Source organism: Nicotiana sylvestris, chromosome 8 (assembly GCF_000393655.2).
Source record: "Nicotiana sylvestris chromosome 8, ASM39365v2, whole genome shotgun sequence".
Lineage (NCBI taxonomy): Eukaryota > Viridiplantae > Streptophyta > Magnoliopsida > Solanales > Solanaceae > Nicotiana > Nicotiana sylvestris.
This window is the reverse complement of record NC_091064.1, coordinates 219,332,912-219,351,976: the sequence shown is the minus strand read 5'-3', so window position 1 is coordinate 219,351,976 and position 19,065 is coordinate 219,332,912. Positions and strand designations below refer to the sequence as shown.

Below are 19,065 nucleotides of genomic sequence, written 5' to 3'. Positions count from 1 at the left end.
TGCATTTAGAGCCGCAAGTTAAAGAGGCAATAATCAAAATATTATTTGCGTACAAAGATGTCTTTGCATGGTCATATGATGATATTCCGGGCCTGAGCACTGATCTGGTAGTTCATAAATTGCCAATTGATCCAGCATTCCCTCCTGTCAAGCAAAAGTTGCGAAAGTTCAAGACTGATATGAGTGTGAAGATCAAAGAAGAAATCACAAAGTAGCTTACTGCAAAGGTCATTCGGGTCACTTGATATCCTACTTGGTTAGCCAATGTTGTGCCAGTACCGAAGAAGGATGGTAAGACCAGGGTCTGTGTTGATTACCGTGATCTTAACAAAGCAAGCCCAAAGGATGATTTTCCATTGCCGAACATTCACATTCTGACCGATAATTGTGCCAAGCATGAGATTGGGTCTTTTGTGGACTGTTACGCGGGATATCACCAGATCTTGATGGATGAGGAAGATGCGGAAAAGACAACATTCATCACGCCATGGGGAACATACTATTATCAGGTAATGTCATTTGGTTTGAAGAATGCTGGGGCAACTTACATGAGGGCGATGACCACCATATTTCATGACATGATACACAGGGAGATTGAGGTTTATGTAGATGATGTGATCATAAAGTCAAAGAAGCAGTCTGACCATGCCCAAGACTTGAGGAAGTTTTTCCAAAGGCTCCGCAGGTACAACCTCAAGCTCAACCCAACGAAATATGCATTTGGTGTCCCGTCTGGGAAACTGCTAGGATTCGTGGTCAGTCGATGCGGTATTGAGTTAGACCCATCGAAGATCAAAGCCATTCAAGAGTTACCATCGCCAAACAACAAAACAGAGGTGATGAGTTTGCTTGGAAGGCTAAATTACATCAGCAGGTTCATTGCTCAGCTCACGACAACCTGTGAGCCCATCTTTAAGCTGCTGAAGTAGAATGTTGCGGTCAAGTGGACTGACGAATGTCAAGAAGCATTTGATAAGATTAAGAGGTACCTGTCGAATCCACCTGTGTTGGTCCTACCAGAGCCTGGAAAACCTTTAATTCTCTATTTGACAGTCTTGGATAATTCTTTTGGCTGTGTATTGGGTCAACATGACATCACGGGAAAGAAGGAGCAAGCAATCTATTGTCTCAGTAAGAAGTTCACTCCCTATGAGGTTAAGTACACTTTGCTTGAGAGGACATGTTGCGCCCTAACTTGGGTAGCACAAAATTTGAAGCATTATCTGTCGTCCTACACTACTTACCTCATTTCCCGCATGGATCCTCTAAAGTATATCTTTCAGAAGCCTATGCCCATGGGAAGACTGGCGAAGTGGCAGATTTTGCTTACAGAGTTTGACATTATCTATGTGACTCGGACCGCGATGAAGGCCCAAGCCTTGGCCGACCACTTGGCCGAGAATCTGATGGATGATGAATATGAGCCACTGAAGACTTATTTTCCTGATGAAGAGGTCATGTGTGTTGACGAGGTTGACCATGATGAAAAGGCAGGTTGGAAACTCTTCTTTGATGGAGCCGCTAACATGAAAGGGGTCGGAATAGGGGTTGTACTCATCTCTGAAATAGGGCAACACTACCCTGTAACAGCCCAGCTTCGATTTTATTGCACTAATAACATGGCTGAGTAAGAAGCATGCATTCTAGGTTTGAGGTTAGCTATAGACATGGGAGTCCAGGAAATACTGGTTCTGGGAAATTCAGATTTGTTGGTTCATCAGATTCAAGGAGAATGGGAGACTCGAGATTTGAAGCTCATACCATACCGACAGTGTCTGTATGATCTTTGTCAACGATTCAGGTCGGTTGAATTTAGACATATTCCTAGGATTCATAATGAGATTGCTGATGCCTTGGCTACTCTGGCGTTAATGTTACATCATCCGGACAAGGCTTATGTCGACCCCGTGCATATCCAAGTTCATGATCAACATGCTTATTGTAATATGGTGGAAGAAGAAATAGATAAAGAACCTTGGTTCCACGATGTCAAGGAATACATCAAGTCAGGGGTATATCCAGTACATGCTACAGGTGACCAAAAGAGAACCATTCGACGTCTGGCTAGTGGATTTTTCTTGAATGGAGGAATCTTGTACAAGAGGACTCCGGATTTAGGATTGCTGAGGTGCATAGATGCTAAGGAAGCTTCAACTATCATGGCCGAAGTGCATTCTGGAGTTTGCGGACCGCATATGAACGGGTATGTCTTGGCAAAGAAGATACTTCGAGCAGGTTATTATTGGCTCACCATAGAACGGGACTGTATCAGCTTTGTTCGCAAGTGTCATCAATGCCAGGTACATGGTGATTTGATTCATTCTCCCCCATCTGAGTTACACACAATGTCTGCACCTTGGCCCTTTATTGCTTGGGGCATGGATGTCATTGGACCAATTGAGTCGGCAACGTCAAACGGGCATAGGTTTATTCTGGTGGCCATTGATTACTTTACCAAGTGAGTCGAAGCTGTAACTTTCAAGTCCGTGACCAAGAAGGCGGTGGTGGATTTTGTTCATTCAAATATTATTTGTCGGTTCGGAATTCCCAAGGTGATCATCACAGACAATGTTGCTAATCTCAACTGTCATTTGATGAAAGAGGTATGCCAACAATCCAAGATCATGCATCGGAACTCCACTCTGTATCTCCCCAAGGCAAATGGAGCTGTTGAGGCTGCTAACAAGAACATAAAGAAGATACTTCGTAAGATGGTTCAAGGTTCTAGACAGTGGCATGAAAGGTTGCCTTTTGCCTTACTGGGTTATCGCACTACTGTTCGCACTTCAGTAGGTGCAACTCCTTATCTTCTGGTATATGGAACTGAGGCAGTTATACCTGCGGAAGTTGAGATTTCATCCCTTCGGATCGTTGCAGAAGCTGAAATTGATGATGATGAGTGGGTCAAAACTCGGCTAGAGCAGTTGAGTTTGATTGATGAGAAAAGGTTAGCTGCAGTATGTTATGGTCAATTGTATCAGAAGAGAATGACAAGAGTATACAACAAAAAGGTGCGTCCTCGGAAATTCGAAGTGGTCCAGATGGTATTGAAACACATCCTTCCTCATCAGGCTGAAGCTAAAGGCAAGTTTGAACCAAACTGGCAGTGGCCGTTCATAGTAACAAGAGTGTTGCCCAATGGTGCTTTGTATTTAACAGACATAGAAGGCAAATGTGTAGATATGACTATCAATTCTGATGCAATTAAGAGGTACTATGTATGATTTCTTTGCTTACCTTCAGTTGTATTTTGTACTTGGCATGTTCAAAGTTGAAATGACGAGGGCATTTCGTTCCTCTACCCAAACACTTTCATCCTTTGTTACTCCTTTTGAGCTTTATTTATTTTCTTTCATACCCCTCTTTTGGAATCAGTAACAGTATTAGAGAACGAAAAAAATGAATAAATGAATGAAAAATAAGAAGAATGAAAAAGAAAGAAAAGAAAAAAAAAGAAAGAAAAAGAAAGAAAGAAAGAAAAAAAAAAGAAAAGAAAAAAAGATAAAGAAAGAAAGAAGAAAAAGAAAGAAAAAAGAAAAGAAAAGAAAGAAAAAAGAAAAGAAAAGAAAAGCAACAAAAACAAACAACGTCCTTTTGAACTACGTTCGACCTGATTCCTTTTAAGGATACGTAGGCAGCCTTACGGTTCGGTCCCATCAAAATAAAAATAAAACTCCCATACCCAAAGAAACTGGGGCAGAAGTTTGGGTTTTGAAAAGATCTGATTCCAAAAGTTGTAATTTTAACCCCTTTTCATCTTAAATTGGTTTGAGCCTTCATGCTACCCTTTCTTTCTAAACCTTACTGCTACCCTTTCATAGTTTGAGCCTTCATGCTACCCTTTCTTTCTTAAATTAGTTTGAGCCTTCATGCTAGCCTTCAATCTTTGAGGATACTAAGTCAAGCGAGATAGAGGTATGATTTACATCATGGGTAACACTTTGTTCACGGGCGCAAGAGAGAAAATTAAAAATGAGAGAGTCTTATTGGTGAAAACCCTCACGGGCACCGTAAGGCGATGGTGAGCTGAGAGAAAATTTAAAATGAGAGAGTCTTATTGGTGAAAACCCTTGCGGGCACCATAAGGCGATGGTGAGTTGAGAGATGAACAAATGAGAGAGGCTTGTTGGTGAAAACCCTTTGGGACACTACAAGTTGAATGAGGCTCATGACTTTACAGAGAATTTGGATCGGTGAAAGCCCGGTTTGAAGTATGAAGACAAGACATGAACTGAAAATATGATTGGTTGGATGATTTAGGCTGATCGATCCGAAATTCATGTCATGATCATTGGAGCTGGCTGCTTCCCTCAGATAAGTGTTCTTTTCTCATTCTCCTTCATATAGTCATCTGTGCTCAAAATTTTCCTTTGTTCCTTTTTGTCAAAAATTATTTTATTTTGCTCTTTGAGTCTATCTTTATGGGTCTCTTTTGAGTCAGCCTTGTTGAACAAGCAGGAACGGATTTCAAAGCCTACTACCAGCTTCTAAATTGCACAAAGCGGAGTCCGGCCAGGTGCATCCCAATTGACTTGATTTAGAATAGGCACTATGGTGATAACTGAGGTTCAGACAATCAAGTGAATCTTGAATTTTGAGAAAATACAAGGATTCAATAACTATCAAAATGAAAACACAATGCAACAAGCGAGCGTGAGAGATTCAGGTCATGTAGAGGTTTTGTGGTCCAATTCCAATCAAAAGGTCAAACAACTCCTCGCTAGCCCGTGTCACACCTCCTTTTTCCGCGCCCGAGGGGGCGCAAGGGAGTTTTTCCAATTAAAGGACAATCGAGACGGGATTGGTTTATTTATTTCAGAGTCGCCACTTGGGAGATTTAGGGTGTCCCAAGTCACCAATTTTAATCCCGAATCGAGGAAAAGAATGACTCCATATTACAGTCTGCGTACCAGAAATCCGGATAAGGAATTCTGTTAACCCGGGAGAAGGTGTTAGGCATTCCCGAGTTCCGTGGTTCTAGCACGGTCGCTCAACTGTTATATTCGGCTTGATTATCTGATTTTATACAAGTGTGAACTTATGTGCAAAATTTAACTTTTAACCGCTTTTATCATTTACTGTTTTTATCAAGAATTGCAACGTTGTGAAAATGTATCTCGAACCGCGTTACAATCAATGTACCCGTGGTCGTCGACACACTTTGACTCCGTTGAGATTTAGATTTGGGTCACATCAATGTGCACCCAAGTTTAAGGAAATTAAATTATTAAAGGCGCGCCTAAAGCGACTAGCGTATTTATTTTGGGTAGGACCGTGAAATTTTACTAAACGGTCCATCCCGAAGTCTAAACAATTTTTAAAGCAAATATTTACTGAGGGCCCCGCAATTTGTATTTTATTTGGCGAGGCTCATCTCATTCTTATTTTTTTTAAAATGAAATTGCAACGTCATGGACACGCATCTCGAACCACGTCACAATCAATGTACCCGTGATTAGAAACACATTTCGACTCCGTTGAGAATTGGATTTGGGTCACATAAATGTGCACCCGAGTTTAAGAAGGTAAAATTTATTAAGGCGCGTCCTAAAGAGTCTAACGTATTGTTATTTTGGGAAGAGGCCGTGAAGGTTCATTAAACGGCCAAATCCAAAGTCTAGTCAATGGTTATGTATTTTATTGAGGGCCCCGGCGGTTTGTGATTTATTTGGCGAGGCTCGTCTCATTTTTATTTTAAAAGGATAAACCTATAGCGACTACATTTTCTATTAAGTTCGTCTCTAAAATAAAAGAAAAATCTCCTAATTATTTACATGCTGAAAAACGCAACTTATTAGTTATTAAGTTACGGCTTATGTGAACGGAAAATTGCGATCGCGTTTGTACAAGGAAAAACTGCTTTCATTTCACATTTTATTATTTGCTAGAACATGAGATAAATACACAATAATATCAAATCCGATTAACTATTCTTCAAATAATTTAAACTAGCATTATTAGATGAAGAAATCATACATATGCAGCCTCATTACTCATTAATTACTCGACTACATTTTTATACGAAGAGAGGAAAATTAATATTCAAACACAGATCCAAACAAAAGAATTCAACAGGAACAGGAGCCTGATTAATATTTCATTTTTCGCTTCAAGCCAAGAGTGTACAAATGTGTACCTGGAAACAGCAGTACAAGAACAAAGAAGTAGGAGTCAGCAACAGTAATAACGCAGCAACAGCAGGTTCCGCAACACCGCAAAACCAGTAACAACCAGTAGAATAACCCAGTGATAGATTGTAAACTCAGCAGTGAAAAAAGTACAATCGCAGTCAAAGCAGAAGAGAGAAAAGACACGAGATGCAGTAGCTTCGGATTTTTGAATAACACTCGAAGAAAAGCAAACAGAAATTATTCGAGTGAAGTTCAAATTGGATTTCTCTTTTACTCTCACAAACTCTCTCAAGTATCTCTTAATATTCAAGTTCTAAAAATTCTCTTCTTTTTTCTCTCCAAAAAAATCCTCTCAAGGTTCAAGTTCTCCTTTTTAAAAACCTCTCCCTTAATGTCAAGAATAGTCCTCTATATATAGCAAGACAAGTCTTCAATTCCCAACCCCAAAATTATTCCCCCAATGACATGCTTTGTCCCACTACATAATGTTTTCTTTATTTTAAACTTTGTCCCCCATGCCTACATTAAATAAATACCACATTCTCAACCCATTACCATATGTCCCCCATGCCTATATTAAAAAAGTACAAGATTCCTCCCCATTATGTTTTGTCTTGTCCCCCATTACATTAAACAAGTACATCAAAAAACCCCACCCCATTATATTTGTTCCCCATGCTTAACGTAAAGAATCAAAATAATGTTTAATTACCAAATTACCCCTCCGACCTTATTGCAATTACCATTCTACCCCCGAATGCAATGCAATTTACCAAATTACCCCTCTGCTCTAAACAATCAATTAATCATAACTCAACCAAAATATAGTCAAGATGACCAAATCTTCAACAATAATTTACATGAACATGATGAACAATACAAACTCCAAATTAATGGAAATAAATCAACCATATCGGGAACCAATCCTGGTTAATTTAGATCATCAATGGATGAACAAAGATACAACAATACCAACAACAATATGCATGATTCAAATTAAATCAACAAATCACAAACAAACATAAACTCACATTAAATCACTGGATTTAAACATGAACTTCAAACAAATACGAACACGAATTAAATCTATCTTTAAGCCACAAACATGACGGATTTTAACGATTCAAACAACATTAACATTTTCTGGAAAATACATAACACATGAAACAAATTGAAGAAACAATTAATTAAATTTCAATTTGAATCTAACAAACATTAAACTAACAAATATTCACTTAAACAACAATACAAACATGAAAAATAACTAATTAATCTTTCATTTGAAATCTGAAAAATTAATTTAACAAAACAACACATGAATCATGAACTAAAAATTAATTCAAACGATAAACAAAACAAACATTTGCCGATTTTAGATTCGAAAATATCAAAACAAAATGCGGACAAAATAAAACTCAAAAATCTACTAACCAGATCGAAACGACGAACAACGACCAAACAAACAACGAACTTGACGAGCCTCGACCAAAGCTCGAACCAACGACGACGAACACGAGCAGACGACCAAAGAAGATGGTCGTTTGGCATCGTTTAAAAACGAACCCAGTGGCAGCAGCAGCTTGGGGGAACTGGGAGATGGAGAAGGTCGACGCACTGGCATCCATGGCTGCCTGTGTCGATGAGGCAGCAACTGGGGTGCGTTCGGCAGAAGCAGTACTTGTCGAGCCATGGACGTTGAGGGTCATCCATGGACGTCGAGCTCGACTTTGAGCTTGACGTTGAATGACGACGATGCTTCCATGGACAGCAGCTGAAACTCCCAGAAATGTGAGCAACAATAGTCCATTGAGGAAGAAGACGGAGTGAAACAGCAGCAGCTCGGAGCAGACGACGCGATGGCAGCCATGGCCGCCCATGTAGACGAGGCAGAAGAAGCTGGACGAGGGAGCTGGAGAAACTACTCGACAGCAGTGTCGAAGGAAAATGGCAGAAGGTCGACGACGGGGAGCAGCCATGTCGGACTGTTTGTGGTCGTTCGGTTGAACGTGAAAACGCAACAACGTCGAGGAAGGGGGCAGTCGTCCATGGCGACTGGTTGTTGGTCATCGGGAAGCAGAAGAAGTGACAATGGCGGATTGCGGAGGGTACGCGAAGAAGATGATGGTGAGGCAGCCATGGGAGGTCTTCATTTGGGTGATGGAGAAGAAGACAACCAAGGGGAGGGGGCGGATGGTTTTCCTTAGTTTTTTAGGGTTTCTTGTTCTTTTTGTTTTTTTCTTTTGTTTTGTTTTTTTGAATGAAGAGGGGTGTTGGGTTAATGGGTTAATGGGGCGGACCGGGTCGACCCGTGTGGAGTGGACTGGGTCGTGGACAATTGTTTGGGCCTAGGGTTGAAAATTGAAGAAGTGGCCCAATCCGATTTTTATTTGTATTTTTGTTATCTTTTCTTCTTTTATTTTCTAAAACTAAATTATAAGAATACTTAAATTATTATTAAGAACTAAATTAAGTTATAAAAGCGCAAATTAACTACCAATAACAATTAACGCACAATTAAGTAATAATTAAGCATAAAATTGTTCATTTGGACATTAAATGCTAAAAATGCAAAAGATGCATATTTTTTGTAAATTTTTTTAATTTTGATAAAACTAATTTAATTACTAACAATTATAGAATTAAATCCTACATGCAAATGCGACATATTTTTGTATTTTTTATTAATTTAGCAAATAAACAAACACAGACAAATACAAATAATAATCCAAAAATGTCACAAAAATACTCAAAATTGCACACCAAGGAAAATCATTTTATTTTGCATTTTTTGGGAGTAATTCTCATGTAGGGCAAAAATCACGTGCTTACAGCTGCCCCTCTTTGCCCGAAGACACGAAGGGTTTTCGCGCAAAGATAAAGCGAGCGATTTTTGCCCGTCCGAGTACTCCGTGTGAAGCATTTTTTGAAAAAGATTTAACCGAACCTTTGCTTCAAAGGTTTCCTACATATCCCTGGCTAAAGGGGAATCAGGTTAATGTAGTTCGGGAAGTTTTGGTAGCTAGGACTACCGTGGCACTGCAATGTAACTGTTGTTGCATGCTGTTATCACTGCTTACCGATCTCCTTATTACACCGTGCTTAAAAATAAAACAAGAAGCTATGCTAGATTGAAATTTGTTTCTGTTGCCTTGATTTCTTATCGGCTTGTATTTCATCCGGTGCTTTTCTTCCTTGAATTTTGGAATGATACTGGCTATTTGCTTTTCTGAATACCAGTTTTCATCATTTTGCTCGGTCCGCTGGGGACATGGCTTTCAGACTTGTTATGCTGGGCATGATTTAATGTTCACCAGCTGCTTTTTCAAGACACCTCTTTCCTTCCTTTTGACTCATGCGCCTGAATTTGTGTTGGGATCTCTTGTTGCAACCTTCTGCTTCCCGGTGCTGGGGATTTTTATTATTTCCTGTAGGGTATTCCTGCTGTAACCCTCTGTTTTATTGTCTTCTGACTTGATCTTGAAATGTATGCCTCTGTTATATGGGCGGGCTCCCAACTTCAATACTTGAAAATTAATGCTGAAACTATTCCTCTGTTATCTGGGCGGGCTCCCAACTTCAACGCTTGAAATGTAAAGACTGAATGTATGCCTCTGTTATTATGGGTGAGCTCCCAACTTCAATGCTTGAAAGTAAAGACTGAATGTATGCCTCTGTTATCTGGGCGGGCTCCCAACTTCAACACTTGAAAGTAAAGACTGAAATGTATGCCTCTGTTATCTGGGCGGGCTCCCAACTTCAACACTTGAAAGTAAAAACTGAATGTATGCCTCTGTTATCTGGGCGGGCTCCCAACTTCAACACTTGAAAAGTAAAGACTGAATGTATTCCTCTGTTATTATGGGCGGGCTCCCAATTTCAACGCTTGAAATATAAAGACTGAATGTATTCCTCTGTTATCTGGGCGGGCTCCCAACTTCAACTCTGGAAATATAAAGACTGAATGTATTCCTCTGTTATTATGGGCGGGCTCCCAACTTCAACTCTTGAAAAGTAAAGACTGAATGTATTCCTCTGTTATTATGGGCGGGCTCCCAACTTCAACGCTTGAAAAGTAAAGACTTAATGTATTCCTCTGTTATTATGGGCGGGCTCCCAACTTCAACTCTAGAAATATAAAGACTGAAATGTATGCCTCTGTTATCTGGGCGGGCTCCCAACTTTAACTCTGGAAATATAAAGACTGAAATGTATGCCTCTGTTATCTGGGCGGGCTCCCAACTTCAACTCTGGAAATATAAAGACTGAAATGTATGCCTCTGTATCTAGGCGGGCTCCCAACTTCAACTCTGGAAATATAAAGACTGAAATGTATGCCTCTGTTATCTGGGCGGGCTCCCAACTTCAACTCTGGAAATATAAAGACTGAAATGTATGCCTCTGTTATCTGGGCGGGCTCCCAACTTCAACTCTGGAAATATAAAGACTGAAATGTATGCCTCTGTTATCTGGGCGGGCTCCCAACTTCAACTCTGGAAATATAAAGACTGAAATGTATGCCTCTGCTATCTGGGCGGGCTCCCAACTTCAACTCTGGAAATATAAAGACTGAAATGTATGCCTCTGTTATCTGGGCGGGCTTCCAACTTCAACTCTGGAAATATAAAGACTGAAATGTATGCCTCTGTTATCTGGGCGGGCTCCCAACTTCAACTCTGGAAATATAAAGACTGAAATGTATGCCTCTGTTATCTGGGCGGGCTCCCAACTTCAACTCTGGAAATATAAAGACTGAATGTATTCCTCTGTTATTATGGGCGGGCTCCCAATTTCAACAACAACTTAGGATTGGGTAAAACTAAACTTAAGAGGAAATGCGTCTCCTATGGGTAAAAATGGACTTAGGAAGTGCGTCTCCTACTGGTAAAACTAAACTTAGGAGGAAATGCCTCTCCTATGGTTAAAAACATAAACTTAGGAGGAAATGTGTCTCCTATTGGTAAAAGTAAACTTAGGAGGAAATGCATCTCCTATGGGTAAAACTTAGGAAGTGTGTTTCCTATTGGCAAAACTAGACCTAGGAAGTGTGCCTCCTATTGGTAAAGGCATGGAATGTATTCCCTTGTTATACAGGTGGGCGCCTGATGGTAAAGACATGAGATGTATTCCCTTGTTATACAGGTGGGTGCCTGAAATATGCAATGGACAGACAAAAAGTATTCCTCTCGTTATTCAAGTGGGCGCCTGTCTTTTTGAGAAAATTTTCGCGATGAGAAAATTTTCTGCCCCGGTTTGATGATCTTCTTTATAGCATGTTCTTCCGCCATCTGTGACATTTCTTTTCCCTGCTTCAAATCAAAGAAAGATTTTGTTAGTTTTAAAAGAAAAAAACATGGTTGCTTTCCGTTTTTTTTTTCCTTTTTTTTTTCTTTTTTTTTTCGGCGTTCCATTACACTATCAGAACTTGCTGGGGATTGGGATGAAGTTTCCCTCTCTTTTATTATTATCTTTTTATTCTTTTTTTTTATTATTTATTTATTTATTATTATTATTATTATTATTAGCTTCCTCCTTTGAAGTCTAACCGCTGAGGATACCGACTTTCCAACCTTGTGTTGGACCCCTCGCAACTGCTAGGGATAACACTGTTGAGGAATTATTTACTTACCTGTTGGGGTAAAATGTTATCAGCTGGGGGTACCTGACTTCCAGAAAATTTTCAAAATGGAAGGAAAATTTTCTGCCCCAGTTTGATAATATCCCTTGTGGCATGCGTTTCTGCCTCAATGCCATTTCCCTTACCTGTTTCAAATCAAACAAAATTGTTAGTTTAAAACATGGTGGTTGGTTGTGATACTCCTGCTGGGATGACTTTCCCTTTCTCTCTTCCTTGCTCTGTGCTCCACAACTTGTTGGGGATGATATTATGTGCTGGGGATAATCCCTTCCTGCTGGGGATATCCCTCTTCTTTCGTGGCATAGCTCGGAAACTGGCATTTCCCCGACCTTTTAGTCTAGCATGAATTTCCCCAAATCATGCACACTGCTTTCCTTGCTTTGTTCATGGGCCTTGGCCTTGAGGTTTATAACTTTTGGTAAAGGCGATGGTATCCCTCTTGACACTTGTCAATCTTTTTGTCAACTCCCTTTTGGGGATATCTTTTTGACACTGGCCTCGCGCTTGTTCCTTGACGACTATACCATTTGGGTGCACTAGTCAGATCTCATCTGGCATAATTGGAAAGCTGATGGCATATTTTGAAGTCAATTCACACTTGTTCTGACCATACAGACTCTATTGGGGATTTTTCTATGAAAGGAAAAAGATAAAAAAGGAACAGAATAAAAAGACCAAGGGAAAGACGACTCTTTAACAAAAGAAACTATAAATAAAACCTATCAAATGCAGATACCGACTCTAATGGCCATGACATGCGCATGTGGCCTATCCTTTACCGTCAATCATCTTTCAAGATCTTCAATTGGCGATTCCCCATCGGATTCTTAATCTTATTCGACTTGTAGTGTCCGAAGGGTTTTCGCTATCAAGTCTCTCTCATTTTTTGTTCTTCTCTCAGCTTTCATCGCCTTATGGTGCCTGTGAAGGTTTTCACCAATAAGACTCTCTCGTTTTATATCTCTCTCCAGCTGGGGATTTTGGAGTGTTTCTGGTATGACTCTTTCTGTTGGAGATTAGAGTCCTTTCTGCTGTGGAACAGAATGTTATGTTCGCCGGTAAGACTCTTCATTTGTCTGACTTGGCATCTTTTGAAGACTGATCAGAAGGTCTTTCTTTGGACCGTAATGTGGGTTTTGGATAGGGCTAGAAAGAAAGGGTATGAAAGGCTCAAAAGTGCATCGATTCTGGGTTATTAATTACAACTTTCGGAACCAGATTTATTTACAACGAACGCAACCTCTGCCCCAGTTTCTTGCTTGGGGATATCTTAATTGAATTTTTTATTTTTATTTTTCAAAACTATGACCGAGCCGTGAAGCGCCTACGTATCCTCTTTGAGGAATCAGGTCAAACGTAGTTCCCAATTCCTCTTTTTCATTTGACTTTCTTTTGTTTTTGTTTTTTTGTTATCATTTTTCTCTTCTTTTTTTCTTTTCTCATTTTCTTTTGTCGTTTTTTTTTCTTTTTTTTCTTTTTTTTCTTTCATTCTTCTTTTCCTATTTTGTTGTTTTCTTTTCTTTCTTTTCTCTTACCCGCCATGCTTGCGTATTTATTCGTTGCTACTAACTCCGAACGAGGGGTATGAAAGAAAATAAATAAGGCTCAAAAGGGGTAACGAAGGATAAAGTGTTTAGGTAGCAGAATAAAATGCCTTCGTCATTCCAGTCTTCAAAACATGCCAAGTGCAAACAACACAATTGAACAATAGATTTATAGTCTCTTCCGATGGTGCTGGACTTGACAATTATATTCAACATCTGTTTGTTCATTTGTCACTTCTAAAGCACCGTTGGGCGACACTCTCATTCTCATTATTATGAACGACCCTCATGCCAATTTAGGCGAATCTTTCTTTAACGGTTTTCTTTGTGTTTAACTTGCCCCAGTTCCACATGACTCGGGCTCCAAATAATCTCAAACCGTCCTTATTTTCTTTAAATGGTTTGATCGCCTTTCTGGGGTTTTATGATTAACTTTAAAGACTAGGCCCAAACTGTGTGCGCATGTCATGTCACTAGAATCGGTGCTGAATAAAAATGACATAATGACTAAACAGAAAGATGACTGGGAATAATCAAAAGATCGGATTTTGCCTTAGACCGGTGAAATGGTTTGAATAACAAAACAAACAAACAAACCAGAACAAAATCCTAAACAAACTGCTATGACCAAATAGAAAGATAAGAAGGTTTGACACAGGACAAAATCCGAATTACAAATCTAATAATCCGAACAAAAGAAATGACAACAAAATAAGCCACCAAATGCCTCTTTCTTGTTAACCAAGGAACGGAGCGTCCTCCCACTTTATCAAAACTGGCATCTTAGCCACTTGAGCTTCGCATCAATACTGCCAAGACTATTACCAGCTTTAATATCATCGTCCTCTGTCAGCAAATTCCCAATAGGATTTGAGTGCTTCCGTCATTAGGCCTGATCCCCGCAGAGTGTGCATCAGGAGGTGCAAGTAAAGGATTCTGGGTGTCATTGTCCGGCTTACCACAAACCAACCACCTTAACTTATTTGCAAAACAAACAGGTTAGAATGGACTCAGTCGGTCCTCATTATTGACAACATCTTTTCTTTTTTTTCTTTCTTTTTTTCATTCTTTTTTTCTTTTCGTTTTTTCATTTTTTTTTCATTTCTTTTTTTCATTCTTTTTTTCTCTTTTTTTTTCATTCCTTTTTTTTGTTGTGGTCGAATCTTATGGAGATTGCCTACGTATCATGACCCCGCATGAATCAGACCTTGCGTAGTTCGTGCCAATAAAAGATAAACAACACTAAACACACATTTTTTTTAAAACAAATTGGGTTTCAAGGATTTAAAGATTACCCACCAGCTTGAAAATTAAACAACCCGCATGTTCTAATCAAAAGATTGGTAGACTTAAAACAAAATTCCAGCTCCCTTTCTCTGTTCGAAAAATGCAACCAAATGGTTATTTTTTGCAAATGTGGCCCCTTCCAATTTTCACATGAATTTTGAGGCCGAGGAGGATTATTTTGACACTTTAAAACTTGTCCATTCTTTTACGAAAATAACCTTTCGACAACTGAAAGATACTCTAAGGCTATTTCGGCAAGAACAGTTTAAGACGCGGCCGAAGCTGGCTCGGCTTATTATGACAAAATTTTCAAATGGTACTCACCTGACCGTCGACTCTTTTTTTTCAAATTATAATAAAAACTTGGTGCTGCAAAACACGGCCCTTCAGCATCTCGGGGACGAAAATTTTTAAGGCTGTGTGGGTCAACTGGACAAAAAATCCTAAATATGACCCAAAAGGTGGCTGTTTATGCAAAGTCAGCCTTCCGGCGTCCCTCTGGGGAACATTCGGCTATTTATGACTCCTTTTATCATTTTTCAAATTAGAAAAGTCAATATTGCAAACACGGCCTTTCAACGCCTCGGGGACGAAGATTTTTAGGCTGTGTGGGTCCATATCTCAAAATGACCCAAAGGCGGCTGTTAATGCAAAGTCAGCCTTCCGGTGTCCCTTTCGGGAACATTCGGCTATGTCTTGATAAAACAGCGTCACCTGACTTCTTTATGACAAAATTAAAATTTGACACACATTTTTTTTTTATTATTATTTATTTGTTTTTGGCTTTTAGCAAAGGTGGGGTTGGACCCGATGAGGGTTGCCTACGTATCTCACATCCGGTGAGAATCAAACCCGCGTAGTTCGGTCACAAGAACTACTTTAAAAGAAGAAAGGAAACATTTTTTTTATTGATTTTCTTTTTTAAAAGAAACACTTCTAAGATATATTTTTTTTTAATTTTCATTTGCTCTTTTTTTCTTTATTCTAAAGAAGAAGAAAAAAATATTTTTTCGGAATTTTGCTTTTAATAAAAGAAATGCTTCTCAAAATATTTTTTTTTGGATTTTGAATTTTCTTTTCAATTTCAAAATATTTTCGGATTTGTTTTTTTTTTATTGATGTTATATTATTTTTTGAAAACAATTAGAAAGACTTCCTAGAGAAGCCGATAATGGAGAAAATACTTTTGGATTATTTTAATTTTGTCATTTTCATAAACAAATAAATAACACATATTTTTAAAACAAAACTCTTTTTTCATTTTTATGGCAAGACAAACAATTTTCTTTTCTATTAATGCTTTTTTTTTTAATAAAACAAACTAATAAGACATATATTTTTTATTTTATATTCTCAAAATTTCGGCAGAGTTTCGACACTACTTGGACATTTGTTTTTTTTTTCTTTCTAAAAATAAGTAGTTATATCTCTACACTGCCATTTCCTCATCTTTTCACGATTTTCTTATATGTGGAAAATGATGACAACATACGAAATTTTTTTTGAATTTTCATGCTTTGTTTTTATTTGTATTTTTATTTTTTTTATATTTATTATTTCTTTCAAAAATGTGGCATGGGAGACATAATGATTTCCAAGACTTCTTGGATTCCGCAAATGCTCCCCATGCGCTTTTCCCAACATATGAAGCGTGGGGGACATATGGGAATTCCAAGACTTCTTGGATTCCACAAATGTTCCCCATGTGCTTTCCCAAAAAGCAAGCGTGGGGGACATAGGGAATTCCAAGGCTTCTTGGATTCCACAAATGTTCCCCATGCTTTGATTAAAATAACACCATGCTGGAAATGACCAAATGACCCATTCGCCCTTGACTAAATACAACATGTAGCACATAGGATGCCGAAAGATGGTCTATTATTTTCAGGTTGCTTGTCCTAGACGGACCCAACCCCTATGTTGAGTCCCCTAAGTCAAATGCACATGATGCAAATAAACGTTCCTACTAGGGATCCGGCATGTGGCTTTGTTATACTAGGTTCAAAAACCTGGGTCGGTGTTCTAGACAGTGTACCCGAGCGGACAACTCGAGCTGAGGAAGGAGCTCCTTTCCGGGAACCAAAAGGCCAGCCGGCTTAGAAACTTTCCGAGCCTCTTTTATTCAGGGTATGACACTAACAGAATAGGGAGTCTCAACCAGTAAGCACATCCCCAGAGGTAAGAAGAGAAGGGTTTCGGCACAGTTTATATACAGTTCAAATAATATCAAAGCGGTAAAAGTAGCATTTTGCACATTTAGGCTAAAACAAATAATAATAAAATCAGATAATAAATAAAGCCAAATAATAACAATTATTCTAAGCTCGAATTCTTAACCCTGAACCAGTGGTTCTGGGTTTTTCTTCCCCAGCAGAGTCGCCAGAGCTGTCACACCTCCTTTTTCCGCGCCCGAGGGGGCGCAGGAGTTTTTTCCAATTAAAGGACAATCGAGACGGGATTGGTTTATTTATTTCAGAGTCGCCACTTGGGAGATTTAGGGTGTCCCAAGTCACCAATTTTAATCCCGAATCGAGGAAAAGAATGACTCCATATTACAGTCTGCGCACCAGAAATCCGGATAAGGAATTCTGTTAACCCGGGAGAAGGTGTTAGGCATTCCCGAGTTCCGTGGTTCTAGCACGGTCGCTCAACTGTTATATTCGGCTTGATTATCTGATTTTATACAAGTGTGAACTTATGTGCAAAATTTAACTTTTAACCGCTTTTATCATTTACTGTTTTTATCAAGAATTGCAACGTTGTGAAAATGTATCTCGAACCGCGTTACAATCAATGTACCCGTGGTCGTCGACACACTTTGACTCCGTTGAGATTTAGATTTGGGTCACATCAATGTGCACCCAAGTTTAAGGAAATTAAATTATTAAAGGCGCGCCTAAAGCGACTAGCGTATTTATTTTGGGTAGGACCGTGAAATTTTACTAAACGGTCCATCCCGAAGTCTAAACAATTTTTAAAGCAAATATTTACTGAGGGCCCCGCAATTTGTATTTTATTTGGCGAGGCTCATCTCATTCTTATTTTTTTAAAATGAAATTGCAACGTCATGGACACGCATCTCGAACCACGTCACAATCAATGTACCCGTGATTAGAAACACATTTCGACTCCGTTGAGAATTGGATTTGGGTCACATAAATGTGCACCCGAGTTTAAGAAGGTAAAATTTATTAAGGCGCGTCCTAAAGAGTCTAACGTATTGTTATTTTGGGAAGAGGCCGTGAAGGTTCATTAAACGGCCAAATCCAAAGTCTAGTCAATGGTTATGTATTTTATTGAGGGCCCCGGCGGTTTGTGATTTATTTGGCGAGGCTCGTCTCATTTTTATTTTAAAAGGATAAACCTATAGCGACTACATTTTCTATTAAGTTCGTCTCTAAAATAAAAGAAAAATCTCCTAATTATTTACATGCTGAAAAACGCAACTTATTAGTTATTAAGTTACGGCTTATGTGAACGGAAAATTGCGATCGCGTTTGTACAAGGAAAAACTGCTTTCATTTCACATTTTATTATTTGCTAGAACATGAGATAAATACAAAATAATATCAAATCCGATTAACTATTCTTCAAATAATTTAAACTAGCATTATTAGATGAAGAAATCATACATATGCAGCCTCATTACTCATTAATTACTCGACTACATTTTTATACGAAGAGAGGAAAATTAATATTCAAACACAGATCCAAACAAAAGAATTCAACAGGAACAGGAGCCTGATTAATATTTCATTTTTCGCTTCAAGCCAAGAGTGTACAAATGTGTACCTGGAAACAGCAGTACAAGAACAAAGAAGTAGGAGTCAGCAACAGTAATAACGCAGCAACAGCAGGTTCCGCAACACCGCAAAACCAGTAACAACCAGTAGAATAACCCAGTGATAGATTGTAAACTCAGCAGTGAAAAAAGTACAATCGCAGTCAAAGCAGAAGAGAGAAAAGACACGAGATGCAGTAGCTTCGGATTTTTGAATAACACTCGAAGAAAAGCAAACAGAAATTATTCGAGTGAAGTTCAAATTGGATTTCTCTTTTACTCTCACAAACTCTCTCAAGTATCTCTTAATATTCAAGTTCTAAAAATTCTCTTCTTTTTTCTCTCCAAAAAAATCCTCTCAAGGTTCAAGTTCTCCTTTTTAAAAACCTCTCCCTTAATGTCAAGAATAGTCCTCTATATATAGCAAGACAAGTCTTCAATTCCCAACCCCAAAATTATTCCCCCAATGGCATGCTTTGTCCCACTACATAATGTTTTCTTTATTTTAAACTTTGTCCCCCATGCCTACATTAAATAAATACCACATTCCCAACCCATTACCATATGTCCCCCATGCCTATATTAAAAAAGTACAAGATTCCTCCCCATTATGTTTTGTCTTGTCCCCCATTACATTAAACAAGTACATCAAAAAACCCCACCCCATTATATTTGTTCCCCATGCTT

At 38.9% G+C, this 19,065-nt stretch overlaps 1 protein-coding gene across 1 annotated transcript; it reads left to right on the top strand.

Annotated features, from left to right (window-relative positions):
- The first annotated feature begins 1,406 nt into the window (after positions 1–1,406).
- LOC138876379 (uncharacterized) lies at positions 1,407–3,224 on the top strand. The gene is made up of 2 exons (XM_070155291.1): positions 1,407–1,494; positions 2,878–3,224. Exons 1-2 carry the CDS (start codon positions 1,407–1,409, stop codon positions 3,222–3,224), a joined length of 435 nt encoding a protein of 144 aa, XP_070011392.1.
- Positions 3,225–19,065: the final 15,841 nt, after the last annotated feature.